This window comes from Phyllopteryx taeniolatus, chromosome 15, assembly GCF_024500385.1.
Source record: "Phyllopteryx taeniolatus isolate TA_2022b chromosome 15, UOR_Ptae_1.2, whole genome shotgun sequence".
Taxonomy (NCBI): Eukaryota; Metazoa; Chordata; class Actinopteri; order Syngnathiformes; family Syngnathidae; genus Phyllopteryx; species Phyllopteryx taeniolatus.
This window is the reverse complement of record NC_084516.1, coordinates 5,074,817-5,099,451: the sequence shown is the minus strand read 5'-3', so window position 1 is coordinate 5,099,451 and position 24,635 is coordinate 5,074,817. Positions and strand designations below refer to the sequence as shown.

The 24,635-nt window shown below is 44.1% G+C and overlaps 3 protein-coding genes and 1 non-coding gene across 10 annotated transcripts; 2 read left to right on the top strand and 2 right to left on the bottom strand.

Annotated features, from left to right (window-relative positions):
• The first annotated feature begins 177 nt into the window (after positions 1–177).
• Positions 178–3,806, top strand: gal3st1b (galactose-3-O-sulfotransferase 1b). The gene is made up of 3 exons (XM_061800237.1): positions 178–478; positions 910–1,052; positions 1,513–3,806. The coding sequence occupies exons 1-3, from the start codon at positions 413–415 to the stop codon at positions 2,657–2,659; spliced, it is 1,356 nt and encodes a 451-aa protein (XP_061656221.1). The 5' UTR covers positions 178–412; the 3' UTR covers positions 2,660–3,806.
• On the bottom strand, positions 3,763–3,834 carry trnae-cuc (transfer RNA glutamic acid (anticodon CUC)). The gene has a single exon. It is a non-coding gene; the product is annotated as a tRNA-Glu (tRNA).
• A 75-nt stretch (positions 3,835–3,909) lies between these two features.
• LOC133465108 (uncharacterized) lies at positions 3,910–13,773 on the top strand. Its single transcript, XM_061747557.1, has 15 exons — positions 3,910–4,537; positions 4,630–4,680; positions 4,926–4,991; positions 5,063–5,183; positions 6,179–6,330; positions 7,441–7,616; positions 8,765–8,900; positions 8,980–9,068; positions 9,239–9,431; positions 9,562–9,780; positions 9,865–9,999; positions 10,949–11,098; positions 11,718–11,943; positions 12,011–12,095; positions 13,462–13,773. Exons 1-15 carry the CDS (start codon positions 4,468–4,470, stop codon positions 13,771–13,773), a joined length of 2,181 nt encoding a protein of 726 aa, XP_061603541.1. The 5' UTR covers positions 3,910–4,467.
• srek1 (splicing regulatory glutamine/lysine-rich protein 1) lies at positions 12,792–24,611 on the bottom strand. 7 transcript variants are annotated; one of them, XR_009792158.1, is made up of 13 exons: positions 24,358–24,611; positions 24,043–24,176; positions 19,930–20,045; positions 19,247–19,399; positions 18,980–19,158; positions 18,310–18,440; positions 18,134–18,239; positions 17,947–18,048; positions 17,810–17,878; positions 17,623–17,728; positions 17,077–17,318; positions 13,420–13,791; positions 12,792–12,915 (listed from the first exon to the last, which is right to left on the bottom strand). XR_009792158.1 is itself a non-coding variant. In XM_061800238.1 (11 exons), exons 1-11 carry the CDS (start codon positions 24,483–24,485, stop codon positions 17,208–17,210), a joined length of 1,335 nt encoding a protein of 444 aa, XP_061656222.1. In that variant the 5' UTR covers positions 24,486–24,611; the 3' UTR covers positions 14,510–17,207. The 7 variants fall into 7 exon arrangements, 1 of the variants encoding a protein (XP_061656222.1); XR_009792156.1 differs by having other exon boundaries at positions 12,792–13,791; XR_009792157.1 differs by having other exon boundaries at positions 12,792–13,791; positions 17,136–17,318.
• Between the last annotated feature and the right edge of the window lie 24 nt (positions 24,612–24,635).

Sequence of the window (24,635 nt, the reverse complement as noted above, 5' to 3'; positions counted from 1 at the left end):
GTATAGCTGGTATATTAATATGGCAAGGTACAGTACAGTGCAGTGCAGCAGAGTAAAGGACAGTTCAGTAGCATATAGTATAGCATTGTACGAGTGTATTATGGCAAAGTGGATTAGATTAGTATAGTATGGTACACTACAGTCAACCAGTATTATAGTAAATTCTAACTGTATAATGTATGGTATGGTATACGGATCGTACAGTGAAATGCAATCAAGAATACTGTTGAATACTGGTGCAATCGTATAGTACAGAATAGCAGGTATTTAACTAATATAGTAGAGTGGAGTACCGATATTGTGGCTTGTAGTTTGTGATAGTGTGCGGAGGTAGTTTGCTGACAAAGGTATTGAGACAATATGCGAGGGAGGAGCGTGTGGTGGCAGCCAATCAGTGAACATCGACGGGACAATGCAGGAGTCTTTGACGCGCTTTCTCACTCCCGACCACCTGATCCGCGTCAACGCTCATCTTCGGGTAAATGCACGTCTACTCGTCTACGGTTACTTTGGCTTATACTCGTCCCTTTTCAAGTGGACATACTGTGTATATACATTTCTTTCGAGACATTATTTGTATGAAATGTGACAGGATTGTTACCTAGTATTATCAGCAATGGAGACCAGTTTTAACTAAATATTTACCAATGCACAAACTTTTGCACTTTTTATGCCTATTTTGGACATTCTAACCTGATCTAAAGTCATTCTAGTCTGGTGTGAAATGTGACTCTTTCCATTGCCAGCTATAAATATGTTTAAAGTGTAAACATGGAGGTTACGTTTCACTGGGCTAAGCAGTATTCGTCTTTATCTATTCTTGTATCTCTTCCTGGCTTTTCTCCCCTTACTTTCGCCCCCTATATCTTATATTCCTGTCTCCATTTTGATTTTTAAATGTGTTTTCAGGTTCTCCTACTGGATTTAAGAATGTTGGGCACAGCAGGAAACAAGTGCAATGCTGTAATGCGAGGACTCCTCCTTTGCCTTCTATTGAGCACCATCATGTTTCTACTGTATTGCTCGATGTTGCCAACCCAAGTGGATATTAGGTAATGTTGGGAAAAAAGGGGTCGCATTATAATTTATGTGTACCGATAGAAAACCATACAAATATGCTCTAAAAACCTCTCATCATGTGTGACTTTGGGTGTCTAATTTTGTGTGATATCGTGTAAAAATGTGTCTTAAAATGACAGTTATGTAAGTAAATTCCTTGAATCCTTGCCGTTGGGGCACTCATAAGTCAAGATAACACTGGACTGTAAAATCCTTGGTCTGGATTAGGATAGCAACAGTTGTGTAGTCTGCAGTCTAGGATACTTGTCTAATCCATCATAGCAAAGCGGCTACTGATTAGTTTGTAGCAATAAAAAAAAAAAAAACGACTCACAGGAAGTTGTGTGCAGAGCCATACCGTCACCTAGGTTTTTTTTCCCGTAGGTATTACCGGAAGTCGAAAACGGCAATTTAGCAGGATTTGTGTAAATGAGGCTTGTGGTTTTCTTCCAGAGGTTCCCAAGAGGACACCTGTGCTCTAAACATGGCCAACCCGCTCAACAAAAACCTGCCCTGGCCTTCTCGAAGGCTCCAGACGGACACATGCTCGCCCTCGGGGAACATTATGTTCATGAAGACGCACAAAACGGCCAGCAGCACGCTCCTCAACATCCTCTTCCGCTTCGGAGAAAAACACAATCTCAAGTTCGCCCTCCCTGACGGCCGCAATGATTTCTTCTACCCGTCGCCCTTCAGCCGCTGGCAGGTGAAGAGCTACCAGCCCGGCGAGTGCTTTAACGTGGTGTGCAACCACATGCGCTTTGACCCCAGGGAGGTGGCGGCGCTGCTGCCCCCCGACGCCGCCTACGTCACCATCCTGCGCCACCCGGCCCGCCTTCTGGAGTCGGCCTTCCACTACTACGGGAGGGCCGTGCCGCTCACCTGGAGTATAGGCGGCGACAACAAACTGGAGGAGTTCCTCAGGAGTCCTCGGACCTTCTACAGGGCTCACGCCTACAACGCCTTCTACCTGAAGAACTTGCTCTTATTCGACTTGGGCTCGGACAACAACCTGGACGCGGACCATCCCGGCGTGACGGAGGCCATTCGGAGTTTGTCCCGAAGGTTCCACCTGGTGCTCATCGCAGAATATTTTGACGAGTCCCTCATCCTGCTCAAGGAGACTCTGTGCTGGAGCATGGAGGATATTTTGTACTTCAAACTCAACGCTCGCGCGAGCTCGTCCGTCACCCGTATGAACCCGGAGTCCAGCGACCGGGCTCTGGGGTGGAACGGCGCTGACTGGAGGCTCTACCGACACTTTAACGCCACCTTGTGGGACAAGGTCGAGGTGTACGGGCGGGAGAGGATGAAGCGGGACGTGGCCGAGCTCCGGCGGAGGAACGCTGACATGAGAGTGCTTTGCCTGGAAGGCGGCGAGGCGGTGGAGGCACCCCGCATCCGAGACCGCCGCTTTCTGCCCTGGCAGCCCCTGGGAGGCAAGCCCATCCTGGGGTACAACTTGAGGAAAGACATCCGTCCCAAATTGAGGACCGTGTGTGAGAAGATGCTCACGCCAGAAATACAATACTTGGCAGACTTGGGGGTCAGCCTGTGGCTTACGAGACTGTGGGGGTGGTTAAAAGATGTTCTTTACTGATATTATACCTTGACATTGGAGTGCCCCAACGTATGGGTTTTTCAAGTAATGAGCCACTGCGTCGCCGCTTTTCTGGATTGTGTTGCAAGCCAAATGTGACTTACTGTAAGAGTGAGCTTCAGTTAGGCAGCTGCTCGAGTTAAGTGAAAAAAATGAGAACCACAGTCACTGATGGACTTGCAGCCATTCGCTGAACGGGACAAGCAGCCAAACACACACATACAAAATCAAAAACACCCACAAGGAGTAGGCCTGTCACAAGTTTAATTTGTTCAGTGACCAAGCTCGTAACTCAAAAAAAAAATATCGACCAAGCGATTCTCGTAATTCGACTCATTGTTCAAAAAACCTGTGAATTGGGGCACTCATATGTCAGTGTACAACTGTAGATAATATTGCTTCAAGGAAACATGATTTTTGTTCATCATTTAAAACAGGTCCCATATGTGTTATTAATAACATGTCTCAACATTTTACACCAGGGAAGGTTTCTCAAAGTAAGGTTTGGTTTCAAAATTGAGTTTCAAGCCAGGGTTCATGTTCATATTAGTGTTAGTGTTTGGACTGAGGGTTTGAAAATATGGTTTCAAGCCATGGTTAGGTAAAACCATAGTTTAAAACAACTAGAGTTCAACTTTAAAATTGTGGTTGCAAGTCAAGTGTTATAAAGTATAAAATGCTTTCTTTTGAGAATCCTTGAGATACAAATACCGAATAAAAAACTATAGTCAGTTGCGTTGAGTAAAATGAAACGAAATACAAGCTTACCGTTGTAAGAAAAGTGTTAGTTTCGAAAGGACGCGATAGTTTAGAATTACCGTGTGAAAGTGACCTCTTCTTCTTCGGTAAACAAAAGCAAAGGGAAACAGCGCCACAGATGGTAAGATCAGTTCAGTGGCCGTAAAGAATATTACAGCCGTAGTGTTTGGAGCACGGCCTTTGACAATGGATGGAATTCGGTTAAGGAAGTTTTGGCTTTTGTGGTGGGAAGCAAATGCTCGAGGTTTATTGTTTTCGATGTGTTTGTAGTCAATACAACTGAGCGTCTAAAATATAATTATTAATAAAATGAAAAAACAAAAAACAACGCAAGAAAAGGTTTGTTCCCTGACCGGGAATCGAACCCGGGCCGCGGCGGTGAGAACGCCGAATCCTAACCACTAGACCATCAGGGAGCTTAATTGTGTTGTTTAAAATTGGTATCAGTTTATTAATTCTTTCATTGAATGGAAAAGGTTTTGAAATGAATTATCTTTATAGTTATGTTCATTAGCCCCACTGTTACATCACAATTCAGGACAGCTCAGGCTTACATTTGAAGCACAAACGTTCCGAAATAAAATTTCCATAACGTGCCTTGTAATGTGCTCAATAGTCTTGACAAAATGTTGATCTGTGATGATGATTTCGAAGGATGTCAAAACCCACGAGTTCCTCACATGATGCAGATTGCAAGCATGATAAAGAAAGGGGATTTTTTTTTTTTTTGTACAAATTTAAATGGCAAAATCATTTTTAACCTCTTTCCAGTCAAGGATGACACATTAAACTGAAAAAAGTGGGATGTGTCAGTCAGATGAAACAGAGTAAGAAATAGATGATTGAAAGGGTGGATTTTTTTTGTTGTTTTTTAATCATTTGCGTAAGTCGGTGAGGTGTGAAGAACTTCCTGTGAGGCACAGGGGAGTCAACTTCTCCATCCAAGCTGCGCCACTCTCACAGCTTTCATGCTCACATAAAAATACTCCATGGATTTGTTGTGAATAATTTATAATTTGTGAAAAATAAATGTTTTCTAACGTGTGATCATGATCAGGAGCATGTTTGGACGTCTGTGTGGGCTCGTCGAACACCGCCAGCTTCTTTTTCTTCTCACTGGTGAGTCACTTGTTCATTTCATGGAGACCACCCGCAAATATTTTTTATGTATTTTAGTTTTAGTGTACATTTAATTATTTTTTTTGTGTCAGCTGGGATTCTGGATCCATGTCTGGCTTCCTCACTGGGACAGATCCAACCAGGTGGGCTTTGGTGTGTGTGTGTGTATAAATATATATATATATATATATATATCAAATGTAGCATCCATCCATTTAATGTTGTATATCCTACATCTACAATGCAGCATCATTTACACCACATTCAATGTGTTCAGAAAGCTAATGAAATACATCGGCGTCGCATTTTATATGCCATTAAATGTATTTACATCAGATTTAAGGTATACACCACTGTTTTTCCATTTTTGGATGATGTCATGGTGTAGTTTCAGTGCGCTGCAAGGTCGATAACTACCCGACCAAATACCAGCACTGCCGACTCGCCTCGCCAGGTAACTGACGAGTCATCGCCCAAAAAGTCAGAAAGTGAACTGACTGTTATTGTTTTTTTTCTTTGCGTCAGGTGGTGTTGCTGGCTTGGAATGTTTCGGAAAATTCCACTCTCGAAGTCTGAAGACGTGTCAGTGGAGGCGTGGGGCGGCCGAGGAGGAGCAGGCGAACTTCACGCTCGTCATCCGACAAAGGTAAGTCTTGTAAAACTGTCAAAAAAAACAAAAACAACAAGCCCCCCCAAGCAAAGAAAGACAACAAAAACAACAACGGGACGAACAAACTTTATCATTAGTCACTACCAGACTTCCCAGTTAGCATGGATATTTGACTTCTAAAGCCGTCAATGGCAGTGAATGTGTTAGAACCAACAAAAAACATTAAAATACCCCAAAATACAAAATATCAAAAATCACTAAAAAACACAAAAACTATAGAAAATCTTTCCCCCAAATTGAATAATAAAAGATAACAAAAACAAAAACTCTCCAAAGTAACAAAAACCTATGGAAACAACAACCAAAAATGGAAAATTTCAAAAACAAAAGAAAATCACAAAAAAAAAAAAAAAAATGACAGCAAACAAGAACAACTACAAAATACAAAAATAAAGATTACAAAAATAAAATACGCAAAAAAGAAATCAGCAAAAAATACGACAAACAAAAAAGACAACACAGGCAAAACACCAAATAATAGCAATAAACCCAACTGAAAGAAAAACAAAAAACTGAAAATTACAAAACTACAAAATAACAAACCGACAAAAACACAAAAACAACATAAATCTAAACCTAAAAATAACAATGACACTAAGTAACAACACAAACAAAAATCAAACCACTAACAGAAAACAACTACAAAACCAAGAACAAAAAGTCCTCCAAAAAACAACAAAAATACTACAAATAACAAAAGGCAATGCAACATACAAATTATTAGAAACTACAAAAACAAAACAAAAAATTACAAAAAAGAACAACTAAAAAGTACAAAAAAAATAAAATAACAAAAGAACAACAAATCAACAAATAAAAACAAGAAAATTACTACAAAAGAACAACAACAAAGTGAAACAAACAACTACAGAAAACTACAAAAAAAATAAAAAATAGAAAAACAATTACAAAAACAATGAGAAAGAAAAACAAGCAAAAATGTTGATTGAAAGTTTTGTGGCCTCCATCAGGAACGACAAGTACTGCAGAGTGTACAAGAGCATGAAGGAGCCGTTGACCGACGTGGAAGTGTTCAGCATGAACAACTTGACCGTGGAAGTTCTGGAACAGGTCGGATCCGATTGCTCCAAAGATGTCTTCGCGGCGCTCCCGAGTAGCCTGCGTGAGTTCCACCGACAACTTTTACTTAGAAAAACAACATCACATAAAAGCTTACAAATAAAAACCAAATAAATACAACATAAAACTGAAAAACGAAAAACTTCTAAGTAACAACAAAACTATTAAGCAACAACAACATACAACGTAAAAAGCAACATGATACAAACAAAAGCAACAAAAAATAAAAATAACAACATAAAAAATAAAGAAACATTACAAAAATACAACAGTTAAAAGTAGCAACAAAAAAGAAAAAAATAACCAAGAACATCAAAATCAAAACATTTACAAATCAAATTGAAAAATACAACTAGAAACAGCAAAATACAAAAACAACAAAAGATAACAACAAACCTCCAAAAATAAAAACAACTAAAATAACATGGCACGGTGGACGACTGGTTAGTGTCAGCCTCACAGTTCTGAGAACCCGGGTTCAATCCCCGGTCCCGCCTGTGTGGAGTTTGCATGTTCTCCCCGTGCCTGCGTGGGCTTTCTCCGGGCACTCCGGTTTCCTCCCACATCCCAAAAACATGCATTAATTGGAGACTTTAAATTGCCCGTAGGTGTGAATGTGAGTGTGTATGGTTGGCGATTGGCTGGCAACCAGTTCAGGGTGTACCCCGCCTCCTGCCCGATGACAGCTGGGATAGGCTCCAGCACGCCCGCGACCCTAGTGAGGAGAAGCGGCTCAGAAAATGGATTGATGGATGGATAAAATAACATGAAACAACGATAAAAGCAAAATGTAAATTTGTTTTTACAAAAACACGATAAACATCCGAAACAACACAAAAATTACTAAACCTAACAAAAAAATACAATAATAAAACGACACGAAATAAAAACAAAAACAACATTAAAATCACAAAAAGTACTGTGCAACATAAATTAAAAAATAAATGTTTAAAAAAGCTGGAAAAAAATTACATATAAAGCACAAAAGCAACAAATTCTGAACATTTTGAGTTTTGCTCATTGTGTATGGGGGTGGGGTGCCGTGGGGGGTGGGGCAACGTGATGACTGGCCATAAAACACAGTCCTATTTTTTTTAAGATGCTTGTTTTTGTGTGCTCCATATTTAATGTTTTCACGTTTGTTACGTTTCAGTGCACTGCGGTCCTCCGCTTCACGTCACCTTCAGGCGCCAGTCGGGGAGTCACGTCAAAGTCTACGCCCAGTGGAGTCAGGACGACGCTAAGGTCATCGCATCCGTCTGTGTGCGACACAAAGCGGCCACACACCACCATCACCGCCATCGCCATGACGACGGACGCTGGCAACAGGTAGCTAAAACAGTTCATACACCGACAATTTGACTATTTAAGCCTGTTTTATTCATTCCCAAGAATATTTGGCGCTGGTGTACCAATACTGCGATTTGGCTTTTCTATTCCAACTGAGGTCACAATTTCGATGTTCAAAGCTCATCGAAACCCGAACCGCAATATGGCTTTCTGATGCTGACGTGGCGATACTAAGATTGCCATATCGATATTGGATGCCGACGTATCGGTACTGACACATTGATATCAATATTTGACACTATGGGTATCGATACTGATTTCACCATACCTAAAATTATTGCCGGTGTTTCGATATTGAAATTGTGTCTTTTTTTTTTGTGTCACCCTACGCTAGCAACATGTTTGTCTGTTTTTTTATTTTATTTTTTATTTGGGAGAATAAACGGGACACTTCGTTATAGGTACAACAAAAAAATGATATATGAACTTATACATGGTGGTGTGGGCCAAAAGTACAGTATACTGTCTTTCAATTAAGGGATGAGGGAGAGAGCAACGTAGCAAGGAAGAACGTGAAGTGGAAGGAAGGATGGAAGGTAGGATGAAAGGAAACAAGGATGAATGGAATGAAACAAGGATACAGACTGATAGAAGGAAGGCAAAAGGAAGGATGGGTTGAAGGATGGGCGGATATAAGGAAGGAACCGAGGGTGCATGAAAGGAAGGAAGGAGGAGAGGCAGGGAGGGTGAAGAAAGGAAGCAAGGAAGGATCAAGGGAATGAATAAAGCAAGGGAGGCAGGAAAACGTGGATGGTATGAAAGGATGGAAGGAAGGATGACAGGGAAGAAGGATGGAAGGAAGGGCGGTAGGAAGTAAGGAAGGTATTAAGGATGGTATGAAAGAACGGAAGGTTGGAAAGGAATTGCCTCTAATAGGTCAACACTCGCACAACTACAAACCCAAATCCAGGCTCGCAAACCTGAACCTGTCTTGAAACCCTACCACTTGCCTTGAAACCCTATTTTCGAAACCTAACCCGTGCTTGATACAACTATAGCATAAATGAGTTTTTTTTTAATTGCATAGGTAATTGTTTGAAAATGTTTCTTATTATTATTATTACACCTAAAAATGTTGTTGCTGTTTGCAATGTTTTTTTTTTTTTTTTTTTGTCCACGCGGTGTAGACGTGTTGCCGGGGTGCCGCCGGGTGTCATCTGGCGGGAGTGGAGGGCCCGTCGCCGCTTGAGGTTCAGGTGGCTTGCGAGGTCAGCGACAAGTGCTCTCAGTGTCCGTGGGGTCACGTCTACACGCTGCCGCCGGGTGACGCACCAGCTTATATACGCTACTTGCGCCGTGCGTTATTATCATTATGACGATTACTAATATTATTACGCTTCAGAGCTGACGAAGCCTCCGCTCAGCCTGCACGTGGTAGAAGAGAAGATGGCCGACACAGGAGGACAAAGGAGGATTTCGCTGACGTGGACGGTACTGTATATTTACGTAACAAAGCAAAAACACCATAGACAAAGCAGTAGCATCATAGCATGAGCGCATATGAATGTTGACAGCGCCCCACCCCCGCCCCCAAATAAAACAGTCCTAATAAATACAAATGTATATTCATTGATATCAACGATTTTTATAATTTTTTCCAGTTCTCCGAAGCATGTGACGGCTTCCATGTGTCTGCGGCCAAGGCGTCGGGCGAGCGGCCCCGGGAGGTGCTCAGCGTAGCGCGGCCGCCCATCACGTTGCTGCTGTCCGCCTCCGACTTCGCCGTCCGCGTCCACGCTTTCAACAATGTCAGCGTGTCGCCGGCCGCCAACATCACGCTAACTTCGCCGCGTGGTCAGTCTAATGACACCGGATGGATGCCGTTTTACGATTGTGTCGGCCATTTCATGATATCACCGCAATCACAATTAGACGCCAGCGTATTGATAAGGACATTGGGATATCGCTATCGTGAATGTTACAGAAGACGACGATGATGCCGATGATGACGATCACGCTCGGCTGAGGGTGCGCGTCCACAACCAGACGTCCTTCAGCGTGTTGTGGAAGGACGACCTGGTCAGCAAGTACTTGTGCTTCTCTCTGGAGTGGAGAGCCACCTACGGACCACATCCACAGTACGTGTCATATGAGTCGTTCTATGAGGACGCCAACAACTTCTGGACGGTGGTTGACATTCCAGGTGTGATGATCGATGTACTGGACACAAACCATATACAAGCGGTACCTTGACTTACAAGTTTCAAGTTCGCTTTCTGAATTCCAGAGCCGCTGCAGCCGTACGTCAGCTACGACGTCTGGCTGCACGTGCGTGACCAACAGCCGCTGTGCAACCTGAAGCAAGTCAACAACAGTCGGGAGGTCACTTACGCCAGCGCTCGCTTTTACTTCCTGGAAGGAAGTGAGTGGCTTTTTCAAATTCATTCAAAAAATCAATATCGCAATCAGTATCCATCCACCGGTGACAAATATGGATGACATTATTTCTGTATCGAGACACCAGCATTGAGTAGTGACATCGCGAGGTCACGATATGATGGCATATGATATCGACGTTGTGATCTTGGAACTGATAAATCGGCATTACATAGCGATGTCGCAAATCTTAGTATCGATACGCGAGCTTCAGATTGCAGCAGTGTGATCTCGGTAATGATACATCGGCATCAAATAGTGACATCGATATTGATTCGCCATTACCGAACAGGGATATCGTGATCTCACCGTCAATACATCACTGCCACATAGTTGTATCGTCATCTCGTTACGAAATACATCTAAATCGCATAAGGATCGCTATCGCCATCTCTGTATCAACACACCTGCGACATCGCAATCTAAGTCACAATACGCTGGCATGTGATATCGATCCCGTGATCTCACATAGCAATCTCAGTATCGATACACCAGCCTCAAATAGCGGTATTGTGTTCTCGGTAACGATGAGTCAGCATCAATTAACATTCTGATCTTGGGGTTGATTCACCATCCTTCTAAAGTGACATCACCTTCGCTGTATTGCTACATGAGCGTCAAATATGGATGTCGGCACCATATTTGATACACCAGCATCAAGTCGTGATGACGCGATGATTTTGATGATCTTGATACTGATATCCCAGCATCGACGAGTGATATTGCCGTTGCTACGCCAGTGTCAAATGGTGACATCATGATCTTGGCCATGATACGGCAACGTCAGATAGCAATATTGTGATCTCCATATTCATAAACCAGCATGAAATAGAAATCTCTAGATCTGAGTACCAATCGTGACATCGAGATTTCAGTATTGATACACGAGCGTCGAGTAGCGATACTGAAGTTTCGATTCCTTTTTTTTTTTTTAGCTCCGGCAAGCGGTCCCTCCAACGTCAGTATGGTGTCCGTCACGTCGTCCTCCCTGGAACTGACCTGGTCGTCCATCCAGCAGGAAGACCGGCGCGGGTTCCTGCTGGGCTACGTGATCCACTACGCCGAAGACCGGCAACTGGAGAGAAGTAAGACCCACGGCTTTGTGGGTGGCTGCTAGCGCTGCAAATAGGTGGAAAGTTTCCACTAAATTTGCATGTGAATTTAACATAAGGCATTTAATTGAAATGTATCATACTCAAGCATATATATAAGCATTTTTGTTTTGTCATAAACAGACATCCATAAAAAAAAATATCGATAGTTCTCCTGGCCCACGTGTGAGCGCATTACAATACAGCGATATCTCGGCGTACGAGCGTCCCAGTTTAGGAGATTTTCAAGTTCGGAGACGTCACTTGGTCAATTTTTTGCTTTGTGTTGCGAGCCAAAATTTGAGTTCTGAAAATTCCGCAGGCTGGAGAGGCAAAAAGCTTGAGAGATAGCAGCAGTTACATAAAAACAAAGAGTAGCGTTCCAAAAAGGAGGGAAATCTTGACTGTTACGCTTTAACAGTAATCACACTCAATGTTTTATTTCTTTACATTCTGTTTTATTATGTTTTTATACACTACAGTGCTATTTAACACGTAGCTTGTTCTGGGCTGTTTTGGGGGGGGCTCGTTCGTTCCCATAGAATATCCTACTTTGAAAATTCCTGGAATTTTGCAAGCGTGGTGGCTGGCTAATGTCACTTTTTTGTTGTAGACGTCAGTGTGGGACCGCGGCCACGCCGTTACATACTGGAGGGTCTCCGCAGTTGGGCGGTGTACCGGATTCAGGTGTCGGGGTTGACACGGGCCGGGCCCGGGGTCCGCAGCGCCGCCAGCCTGGTGGAGACGCGGCGTGAAGGTTCCGTTGCCCTCACGGCACTTGTCACCGTCTCTACCCTCGTCGTGCTGGCTGCCATGTTGGCGTCTCTCCTCTTTAAAAGGTACCCCCCCCCATGTTGCCAAAAGGAGATACAACAAGTCAACTTTGTCTGCTTCCTGTCCTCCAAGCAGCGCCAAAGTGGTCTTTTGGCCAAATATTCCCAACCCTGCAAATAGCAGATCCATGCAGAAACTCAATGCATCAACACACCTGGTAAGAGTCTGTTGCCATGGCAATGAGAAATTGGCCATTTTGGCTCCAAACCGCCACTTAGGCTCTTTTTTTTTTGCCATTCCTTCGCCGTCAAAGACTTGTCCTAAATGAATTAGACTACAATTTTGCAAATGCGGCCCCCGAAGCCAGTTCTACTGCGCAATCTGAAATTTGGTAGGCATGTCTTAGCACAAGTAGACTGACAAAAGTCTCAAGTAGCCATGGCCCATGTCTGAAGATAGAGGAAGTCTGCCATTTTGGCTCCAAACGTCCACTTAGGCTCTCTGTAGACATTTCCATCCACAATTTTAAGATGCAACCACTTTGACAATACAGAAAGTCTGCCGTTTTGATTCACAGCAGCAATTTTAGGGTGGTCATTTCTAGGGGTCCTTCAAAGAAACTCTTGTTCTAGAGATTTTGTCCAATTGATACCAAATTTGAACGCCGCAAAACTAGACAGATACAGATACAAATGCAAAACTCAAATAACTGCTGAATAAAAGGCTTCCAGATGTGAAAAAAGGACTCGCACTCTTTACTTCTGTACAATTACTTTGATAAAAGTAGAAGTACTGATTCAGCGCCTTACTTAAAAATACAATTTAAAAAAAAAAAAAAAAAAAACCTTTTTTTTTTTTGTCAGTTATATACCCGTTTTCATTTGACATAGTAACAAAAAAACCTTTGCACACAATAGTTTCCCTCTTTTATTAACTTGCATGGCGCTCATACTAAGAAGGAAAAAAAAACCTCGCTGGTCAGTTTTGCTGCAAACTTGCTTCTGACAGGATAATCAGGACTGAATGGACTATAGGTCCTGCAAGAGCAAAACAGAAAAAAATACTAAATTAGCTAATGATAACTGGGGGGAAAAAAGACCTTACCTGTATGTTATTTTTAGATTAGCTGGAGAGTTTTGGAACGACAGAGTATTGTGGTTTTTAGGTTGGTACAAGAAAAGGCATTTGTCATAAATCTTTTCTGTTGCTAGAAAAATTCTTTAATAAGGCCTTAGGCGGCGAATATCTTGCTTCTCTGAAGCTGTCACCCTTTTCGAAAATGCTCCCTATTTGATGTTCCTCTTCCACTGATTTTCCGACGAATAACGGCATAAATTCTCAATCCATCAATCAAGATCTCCACTATGGTTGACTTCAGCTGTATTTTAGTTAGTTCTTTTTGCCATCGTGTCGTCATTCATGGAGGTCGAAAAGGAACAAGCCTATTTGGACTGAAAGTGAGGAGTGGAAAGTACAGATGTTTCCAAACGTAGGGAGTAAAAGTACAATTTTGTCAGGAAAATCAATTCTCAAGTAGGCACCTGCAAAATCTACTTATTGATGCATTGTTGTGTGGATGCCAGCTCCTCCAAACCGTCGACACGCTCAAGCTGGAAGAATGCAACACGGCGAGTCTGCTCCTCGTGGAGCCCCGAGCGCCGCCGCCTTCCGAGCGCCGTCAATCGGCCCGCGGCCGTTCCGCCGCCGTCGATGAGCAGAGAGCGGCGAACTCCCGCGATCCTCCCATGGCCCCCTCCAGCGGATACACCAGCTTGGACGTCATCCAGCAGATGATGATGATGACGGCTCACGCGGGAGACTACAAGACGCAGTTTAGCGTCGAGCGCGACACTCGCGTACGTTTGATGGACATGGAAAACACGCATTTATCATGATCCAATCGTCCTCCGGTCCTGCAGGGGGCGACGCATGAAGCACAAAAAGACGGCTTGTTTAAAAAGGTGTTTTTTTTTACTGAAACGTCACAACAAACAAGCTCGTGTACATGAAATAATTTACACTCATGTCAGTGCTTGCTTTTAAAAAATAAAAGAAAACCAATTTGTGGACTTTTGACTGAATACTATTTCATCAGTAAACGCTGCTGGCACTAGACGCTAACCATGCTAATAATAAAACTTCTATGACAACAAGATTTTATACTATCGCAGCATAGGCACTTTATGTTTGCGTCACTCACTTGCTTTCACACACACGCACACATATGTATATATATATTTTTTTACATTTCACGGCGTCAGAACAAAACCAGGTGAAAACAGCATCTTACCCCTGTGTCACTCTTCTGCGTGAAAGGTACGGACATGGGACAGGGGGGGTGTCAGAGGGGGAACAGAGGCTGGACGGAGGCAGTGTTTAAGTGTGAATTTTAACACCAGAAGCCCCTCTCACACTACTTGTCTAAGCAGCCTTTTCAAGTGTCACTGTTCTGCGTGAAAGGTACAGACACTGGACGGAGGATTGCGATAAAGTCAACCCGCCCTGCGTTTGAGTGAATTTTAACACCAGAAGCCCCTTTCACACTGCTCGTCAAAGAAGGCTTTTTTTTAAGTGTCGCTCTTCTGCGGTACAGACACAGGATGGGAGTAGATGTCGACCCGCTAATTTGCCAGCTTGTGATCGGTTGTAACAGAGGCGGTGGATGGAAACTGTTTAAGTGTTAAGAGTAACACCAGAAGCCCCTTTCACACTGCTTGTAAAAGACAACTTTTCTTTGTGTCGCTGTTCTGCATAAAGGTACAGACATGGAACTGGAGTAGAAGTTGACGCGTCATTTTTATTTTTTTTTTAGCTTCTGAACGGTCGTAGCACAGATCACACTTTAACACAGCCTTAAGTGCGAAGTTTTACAACGAACCCCCTTTCACACTGCTTGTCAAAGCTATCTTTTCTCAGTGTCGCTGTCCCGTGTGAAACGTATCGACACAGAATAGCAGTAGAGGTCGACCCATCAAAAGTCCTGCCAGAGGCAAGGATGGAGGCTCTGTTTAATTTCAACACCGTAAGCCCCTTCCAGACTGCCTGTCAAAAACGGTTTCTTCATGTGTCACTGTTCTGTGTGAAAGGTACCGCCACGAAAGCAGGGGTGCGGGGACATAAAGTCGACACACCATTTTGCCGGCTTATGAGATCATATGAGAAGCATAACAGGGATGAATGCTGTGTTTGAGTGTGAATTGTAACCAGAAGCCCCTTTCACACTGCCTATCAAAGAAGTCTTTTTCGTGAGTCAACATGAAAAGGAGGGGTTGAAGGTGACTACCAACCTCCGGAGTAATATCAGAGTGGGGGAGGGAAGAAGATGGCAGAAAGCCAGAACTAGGGTGTGAAGTTTCTTGAGTAGTATCAAGAGGTGGGAGTGTTCAGTTTAACACCCCTTTCATACTGTCTCTCAAAGCCAACTTTTCCCAGTGTCACGGTTCTGCGTGAAAGGTAATGACAGTGGGGAGGTGAATTTGAGCCGCCGATTCGCTAGCGTCCGAGGCCGTATCAGAGGCTCTGGCCCTCTTCAGATTCTCCAATCGCCGAAGCTTTATGCCACCTTTCCTTAACCTTTGGGGGAACACGTCATCGGGTCAAGGAGACATGAAAAGGTGCCTCCTCTCGAAGATCGGAAAGGACAGCAGCGTTTCAAATGAATTCGATTCCTCTATTCCTAACAGGCGTCATCGCGCGACGGTCAGTATTGTTGACGTAAAGTCTCAAGCTTACGGACTTCACCTGCTAAATAGCTGATCAATAATAAAATAAAACAACTACAATGTCTTTTACCACAAGATGCCAGCACAGAGCAAACAAAGATTACAATGGTTGATATTTAGGAGTCATTTGTTTTTCCATAATTATATTTGTATAAACAAATTTTTTTTGCAACATATTTGCTGACTAATACAATATATCGATCCATCCATCCATCCATTTTCTACCGCTTATCCGAGGTCCCCCAGCAGAACGATGGAGTCCCCAGCGGGAGCGCTCTCCAGCACCCCCTTCAAGGACTCCAAAAAGGGTGGGTACTCTGAAATGCTGTTTGGTGCATAGGCACAAACAGTCAGGACCCGCCCCCCCACCCGAAGGGAGAGGGAGGCTACCCTCTCGTCCACCGGGATGAACCCCAACGTACAGGCGCCGAGCCGGGGGGGGCAATAAGTATACCCACACCTGCTCGGCGCCGCGCCTCTCACAGTGGGCAACTCCAATACAATATATATATTTTTAAAAATAATTCACAGGTTCTACCCATGTGAAATATTTCTACAACAATTAAAAAGAAATACAAATCTAAAATTAAGTCAAACAATATATTAGGATCATTAGACACTGTGAAATTCATTAGACTTGAATTTTTGGATATAATAAACTGCCCTTTTGCCACCGAATGTATGTCACCCTGTTTACGCTCTGTTTTATGAATAAATCATGAAAAAAAAGTCTCTAGCTTGCTTTCCTCCATTGCCCATGATTCTGGATTTAATTTTTAATTGTTTACTCATCAGACTGTATTGTTGATACGTTTATATATATATATATACTGTTCTATCTTTTCATTTTATTAAAATAACAGTTATTGAATTATTTCTTTGTCTTGTCTTTTGCGTGAAACGCTCGAGCGTCTTCATGTAGTCTGCAATCGCCTCTGGTCTGTTGCTTTCAATATTTTCCGCCGTTAAGGATTGTGGGTAATATATCTCCTTTCCTTTCGCAAAGGTTGCTCAGGAGTAACCTGTGCTAAAGGTGGTTTTAAAGGTTGCATCGCGATATCTTTCCTTAGCGTTTTGTCAAATTCGAACGCCCTATCCTCCAAGTACTTCCGGTTCATCTCGATCGGGTAGGATAGGAAAGTTCCTGAGGAAAAATGAGAATCAGAAGAGGGCCTCTGTGTAAGGAGATAACGGAAACCTGGGACTGGGTTATGAATTTGACCACCACCCTCTTTCTTACACGCACACACACACACATTTTTTTTCTTTAACAGCTATACAACAAAACAAGGACTAAAACAGCAAACGTGCCCACAAAAACATAAACATAGAAAATAAAGCCTCCTTGTAAACGCCGCGCCTCGAACAGGAAACGTCAGGTGTTTCCTTCCTTTCACGCCACCAAAACGGGCAAGTGAGGCTCACCGTTAACCGCCAATTTTGGGATCACGTGACCGAGCCGCATGCGACACGTACCGCCATTTCACACGCCCCAGTTGCAGAAATCATCAAAAATTGGACATCGTGGCGCTCACTTGCCCTCCTGGCGGGGGAGCGACAACTCAAAGTCAGTCAGTCGGGAGGTGACGCGATGGCCTGGGGTGGAGTCACACGGACGCGTCGTCGCTACGCGCCTTGTGGACGCCGTTGTGCTGCGTGAAGAGGGGCGAGCGGGCGTCCTCGGAAGGCGAGGCCTCTCTGCCGTAGTCCCGTCCCACCTGAAACATTCCACACACCGTCCACGTGAGAGCGCAAGCTGTAGCCCCTTTCACACTGCACATCAAAGCCGGTCTTTTCCACACAATTTTGTGGCATCTTGGGACCAAGGAACTATGTTGACATGAGGGGAGGAGTTTCTATCGCCAGACTGAAGCCCTGTGTAGTTGGATAGTAGTGCTTTGGCGCCATCTATAGGCAATTATAAAGCTTTTCAATTCGCTAATCGTGGCAGGGCTCTGTCCGCCTCGGGATTACTGTCTGTGTAAACTCTGCGTGAAAAACGCAAACATGTGCCCGACTTACCTTGGGTGTCTTCTTGCCTTTCGGCCGCGCTTCGTCTTTGCGGCTCCTCTTCCTCGATGAAGAGCGTTCCCGTGCTTCCCGGCTGGGTTCCCGATGCTTCTTAATCCTGAAAATATCGAAAACGGAGTGAGGTTGTCAACGTTTGTGTCCAGTGGTATCTTTTCAAGTTCAGATGCGTGAAAGTCACCTTTTTGGCGAGGGCGACCTGGCCTTCCTGGGAGGACTCCTGGAGCGGCCCAGACTCCGCCGGCGGACCCTGAGGGTAACACGTTATCGTCAATAATGCCTTGATTCCGCAGTGTGGCGCTGGCATCCCGGACCCACCTGGAACGGCTCGTGCTCCGCCGCTTGTCTCTGGAGCGAGAGCGCCTCCCGTGGCCACCTCGGGAAGTGCGCTGGTCGTTCTTCGGCCACTTCTGCGGAGGCCTGGAAGAATGAACGTGGTGTTTAGAACATGAAGGAATGCAAGAACAGGTTTTCCTGCATATCAAATTTGGAGGCAGCGCCTCACCTGTGTTTGGAGCGCGAGCGCTTCCTGCGCGAGCCGGAGCGGGACCGCGAGCGTGACTGGCGCCGCGTTCTCCCCGATTGAGCCGCGTAGAGTTTCTCCTTCTCGGCTGCGGGCGAGCAAAGACGGTGAACGGTCACCCCAACTGAGACGGTACGGGACGTGGGGTGGCGTCATACCTGGCTCGATGGCCGCGGCGATGGTGGACTGCGCCTCCCGCACGCGCTTCATCACGCTCTCCAACTGCTTGGCGGCGGCCTGCGGCGTCATCTCGGGAGGCTTCACGATGGCGTTGTTGGAGTGGTTCACCCTGATGGACATCAAAATGAATTACATCATAAGTCATCTGGAAAATGGCCACCTGCAGCTCAAAAGGTTTTGACATCATGAAAGCTGTAACTATCTGAGCAGCATTATTTGAAATTGAGATTGCAGTTCTATGACACGACGATTGAAGGACACTGTATGGTAAACAGTCGGAAGTTTCTCCTAAAACTGTCAAAGAAGAGAAGCGTGACGCTTCGATAGACTTTCTTTCTTATTACAAAGGTATGGGAGGATTTCCTCAATTTTCAAATTTTCTTTTGTAACCATGCAATTCAGATTTCTGAAGAAAAAAAGAATAATAAAAATGAGGGTTACACCCATATTTTTTCGGCTTTTCTGAAATAAGCGAGCATTTTTGAGGTCGAGGGGCGACAAGTTCGCCAAAGAAGGTTTTACTTTGGCGCCATCTGGTGGAATCTTGGTGGTGTTGTATTAAATTCATTGATGGTATTTTTTGATCAGAATGGTACCAGCACTGCCTCAATTTTAGCCAGGAAAAAGCCTGTTGTCATCCTCACGTACTTGAGGGGCCGGTCTCCGAACATGACGCCGTTGAAGGTGAGCGCCCGGGCGACGGCATCCTGCTCAACGAACTCCACGAAGGCGAAGCGCGTCGGCTGCGTCTCGTCGCCCGCCATCCGCACAAACTTTACGTCGCCCACCTGCCTGAAAAACTCCAGCAGCTGTTCCGCCATTGTCGTCTGCACAGGGAAAAGCGGCAAATTACACAAAGATTGTGTTTTTGCTGCACATAAAATTCGGACGTGGCCGCTGCTGGCCAGGACTCGCCTGAGAGTTCAAGTTGCCCACGTAGACCGTCCTCCTGATCTCGTCCACCTTGGAGGGGTCCACGTTGCCCATGAGGGGGGGCTGCGAGAGCGAGGACGTGGTGGGGTCCAGAGCGGCGCCGGCGGTCATGTGACCCACCAGGGGCAGGTTCAACTGTGTGTGGAAAGTGGGTATACAACAATTGAAAATAAAACTAGATGTTAAATAAATGTTACAAGATATCCCGTGTTTGGGGGAAAAAAAATACGTTTCAATACAATATGAATTATAACACGACAGTAGCATAATACTGTATAATAGCAATGAAATACTAAACGATTTGCTTTGTCACTGATAACAAAAAGCTCAAATGTAAACTTCCCCCCATTCAATACATTTAACCTCTGAGGATATTTAAAACCTCCAGTATATTGAATTGGTTTAAGCATGTTTGAAAACACAAGGGTGAGTATCCCTCCTCTTCCTTCCAATTTCCTGTATGTGGCCCTAAATGGAAAAAGCTTGGACATGCCTCGTTTAAACATTAAAAAAATGTAGCGTGAGCGTCATTTACACGTTTTTTCACTCTCCTGGATTTTCCGTGACATTTGGCGGCGTGCCGTAAGACTTTTCTCAAGCAAAATATGTGACCCGGCTCAATAAAGGTTGAGAAACGCTGCGCGAGAAGCTTGCGTCCGACTCACGTTCTGTAGCGGGGCCGGCGTAGGGATGGGGAGCAGCCCTCCGCCGGGGAGCAGGCTGTGCACGGGGGCGGCGGGTGCTAAAAGCGACAAGGCCTTGGCCTCTTCCGGAATCTTCCCTGTGGGGCACACACAAACATCAGCTGCTCCAAAAACAGCAAAAACACCCCCACCCCTCCTTCACTCACTCACACACACACACACAATACTGTCTTCTACTATTCTAGCATTGTTTATCTTAGCACTGGCTAAGCTAAGCTAACACAGTCTAGCAGCGTGTTAACACATTTTGTATACGTTGGTCACCTGGACTGGAAACATAATGCTCATGAACTGCGAGGGGGTGGTGTGTGTGTGTGTGTGGGGGGGGGGGGGTATGACAAGACAACCCCAATGGCAACGGTGCTAATAGATTTCACAGCAGCAGCAGCAACAACAACAACAATAAATTAACAATTTCTTTTAAAAAAAGGGACGATATTCTCCAAAAAATAAGCCTTTCGTTCTTGGGGAAAAAAAGGACTTGAATCCTGTAACAACACACGATCACAAAACTAAATGCTTGTTTTATTGGTACGCCAGACACCACTTGTAGTATGCACTTTAAAAAAAAAAAATGATATGACAATTTATTGCAGACCTACAAGCAACGACTCGCGGATTAAAGTCAGTCTGGGGGTCTCAAGTAGTAGTTAATATTGTTAAATAAATGAAAGCCCATAGTTTGTCATTCGGGAATGTGTACCCAATGAAGTGGCTGATATATTCTTTTAATTTGTGATGTTTGTCGCACTAGTTAGCCTTGTTAGCTTGGTGATACAAGCCTGACGACAGCATTGCTCGTTCCATTAAAATCAGGCCTGCGTCACACATCATTATTATCATCATCATCATCATCATCCTCATGACTATCTAATCGAAATAGCAAACATCCACATGAGCTCCAATCAAACATCTGATCGGACTTGAGAAGAGGTCAGAAGATGCTCTCACTCTCTCTCTCCCTCTCTCTCTCTCTCTCTGTTTCTCTTTCTTTGTCACTACGGCAACGACAAGAGAGCCAAGTGTTAGTCATCCTCGCTCCTAGCATCCCGTCGCATCATCATGCCGACTCAACCACAAACAAGCTGCAGCGGGAGAGAGAGAGATAAGAGGTATATGGGGGTGGGGGGGTTGGACAATAATAATAATAAGACAGTAGTACCTTGACTTATTTAACCAAACAACATACCTTCGTCTTAAGAAAGTTGGCTACCTTAATGCTAACACATAATGTTATACGTCATAGACTATCTAACAAAACTAGCATTGATATTGCTGTAGTCATAAGCCTTTAAACTAATATTTCAACACAAACGGTGCAGCAACACATAGACTGTATATACAGAATGTAATGATACTACCACTAGCAGCCTAGTCGTGATGGTCGTCTTGGTTTTTCGTCATCAAATCTACGTGTAGTATACGTCCCCCTGGTGGCCAATTCGTGCACACCAGAAGGAGCAGCAACATGCCCACTGAATTATCATGATGCACAAACTATTTAATTCTTTACATTGTATTTCATTATTGTATTACTTTATCTTTTTACATTACAATATTAGAGTGTGCTATTAAAAAGAACCGCAATTTTATGGTTTTTTTGGGGGGGAGGGGGGACTGGAACGGATTAATGGACTTGCAATCAATTTAATTGGCAAAAATGGACTTGACATATGATTAAATTCAGTTAATTAAACTCATCAGTCAAGGTATCACTGTAAAATAAAATTATATATAAAAACTCACAACGCTTGAGAGAGAGAGAGAGAGAGAGAGAGAGAAAAAACACCTTTTCTGAGATATAGACAGAAGAGAGTGGACAACACGGGGGGAAAAGTATGAAAAGGGGGGGGGGGGGGGGGAAGAGAGACAAGGTGTCCGTCCATCTGGGAAGGCTCCTGGTCACATGATCACTGACGCCTCGTGGCCCCCCCGCCCGTCATCGAGGACGGTAGCGGCCTGGCAAACAATGCCTCAATGACTCAGGCTTAGTAGTGTGGTCGTTTATCTGATATGCACACATAATCAAACAGAAAAAAAAATCCATATTAATCAAGTCCGTCCAGGCAGCAACATCTGCTTATGTGTTGCTGACGAGGGGGGGACAAAAGGGAAGGATTAGGTGAGCGGTGTTCCCCACAAAAACAGGTGATGGCGGACTTTCGGACAACTGTGCAAATCAATGGTGAAAAAGGTAGCAAAGGGGTGCAAAATATCTGGTCAATTTCCATGGGAAGTAAAGCTGGGATATTTGGAAACATTCAACATTTCAAACTTTCCACGGGAATTAAATGGGAATTGAGAGTAATTTGATGGTACGGTATCATATTCAAGCTTCAATAGAAACGTTTTTTGTTTCATCATAAGCAGACATCCACGCAAACGAGACAGCTCTCCGTGCCCCAATGAAAGGGCATTATAGTACCTTAGCTGCTTTAATTTAATTTATTTTCACTCGAGTGGCGGTGTACCTAAAGATCTTGTAACGAGGAAAAAAAATAAAAATAAATAAATAAAAAAAGACCAAGCGACGACTCATAACTCAAATTTCTAAGGTACCACTGGACTTCCATGAAATCTGGTTGTTTTAGTCAGGATTATGCCTGAATATCTTTTCCCCCGACGATATTACACTTCCATATTGCGAGTCAACCTACATTTTTGTAAACTCCTGGTTAGTCCATCCATCTATTGTCTATATCACCCGTCTATTTCCAGAAAGTCCCATCCATCCATTTCCCATATCGCTTATCCTCACTAGGGTCGCGGGCGTGCTGGAGTCTATCCCAGCTGACTCCGTGCGAGAGTCGAGGTACACCCCGAACTGGTCGCCAGCCAATCGCAAGGCACATAGAAACAAACAACCATCCACACTCACATTCACACCAACGGGCAATTTAGAGTCTTCAATTAACCTACCATGCATGCTTTTTGAATGTGAGAGGAAACTGGAGTACCTGGGGAAAAAAAACACGCCGGCACGGGGAGAACATGCAAACTCCACACAGGTGAGGCCGGATTTGAACCCGGGTCCTCAGAACTGTGAGGCAGATGTGCTAACCCGTTGTCCGCCGTGCCGACCATAAAGCCCCATCAACTCCAATTGAAAATTTGTAACTTTACGGTCCTGACTTGTTTCTGACGACGAATACACTACACCTTGTGTGTGAATGCTGAGAGGAAACAAAAAAATATTTTAAAATCATCTTTATTTCTACAATTCTTAAAAATAAAAATCATGAAAAAATGTACACCATCTGAAGCCAAATGTAAGAACTTTTATGAGCTTTTAACCCACTTTTGTTTCTTTGTTACACCCAAAAATATCCACAGGTCATATTGACCCGGTGGACATAAAAATGAACAAACCGAACACCATTACTAACTAATAAGTGTTTATTTAGTAAAATATTTTTGGGGAGTAATATATTTAACCCTCCTGCTAGGTCCGGGTCAAACTGACCCATCTCTGGCTTCCCCTGCTACATATATCCACATGGGATTTTTTTTTGCTGAAATGAATTCCCAAATCTAATTTGAAAGTGCAGTATGATATTTTTCAGTCCGCAATACCTGTGATTTAAAGTTTTGAACGTTTATGTACAATCAGTGTGATGCACACATGTAAATGATCAACTGAAGCAAACTGCATGCTTTTCTTTTGTTCTTATTGTGTTGGAAAAGGATAATTAAATATTTGATTAAGATTTTTTTTAATGTACAGGTATTTCTTTGCATGACAACAAAAACAACTTTTTTGTGTTAGAATTATACTATGATTTTATGGTATGATGAACTGAGATTGCTGCCTTGACCAGAAGTCGTCGTACAATTTGTCTATTAAAACAACGAGGGGAAAAATAGTGATTCTCAGCATCTCACACAAATCGAACGTAAGAGTGACGTACAAGCTACGTAAACATGAACGTAACAGCGACGTGTACGTATGCGTAACCTGTAATAACCACGTAACTACCACAAATCAATCACAAGAGCGAAGAGTTGAATCGACGGGAAGGTCATTTTCAAGTTACCACAGTCATTAGGAGGGCTTCGACGTTAGCACGCACTCACCTTCGGCACATGGCACCACTATTAGGGCTCTGTCAATAAAAACGGTGTTGGTGAGATGCTGCGCCACACCAACACTGGATGGTTCTCGATACTTGATATAGCACACTTTGGACGAGAAAGACAGGGAGGCGTTGCTGTGGAGGGGCAAAGGGGAAAACGGAGGAAAGTACGCATTAAAGATATATATTTTAAACAATAATCTGCCGTGACGTCGCTGTACGATAGCTTTGTTATTATATTTTAGCGAGGACCAGGCCCAGGCCGCACATCCGCGGTGTCGCCTGGCCCCGCCGAGCCGCCGCATGTCGCTCTTACTCGGGCGGGTAGAGCCGCAGCTCCTCGATGTCCCCCAGGAAGCCGAAGAGAGTGCGCATCTGCTCGCTGCTCACTGCCGACGACAGATTGGTCACCTGGACGACGGCAGTCCCGGGTATTCCGCTCATCGCGAAAAACGACGTGTTTAAAACCCCAATTGTGTTTATATTCGCCGGAAAATTATTCGTCTTTTTTGTAACGTCGGAGGAGGAAGGATTCGCTGGCTTCTTCTGACCAATTCCCCAGCAACTTTGAAGGTGCACTACTTCCCCCTGTCG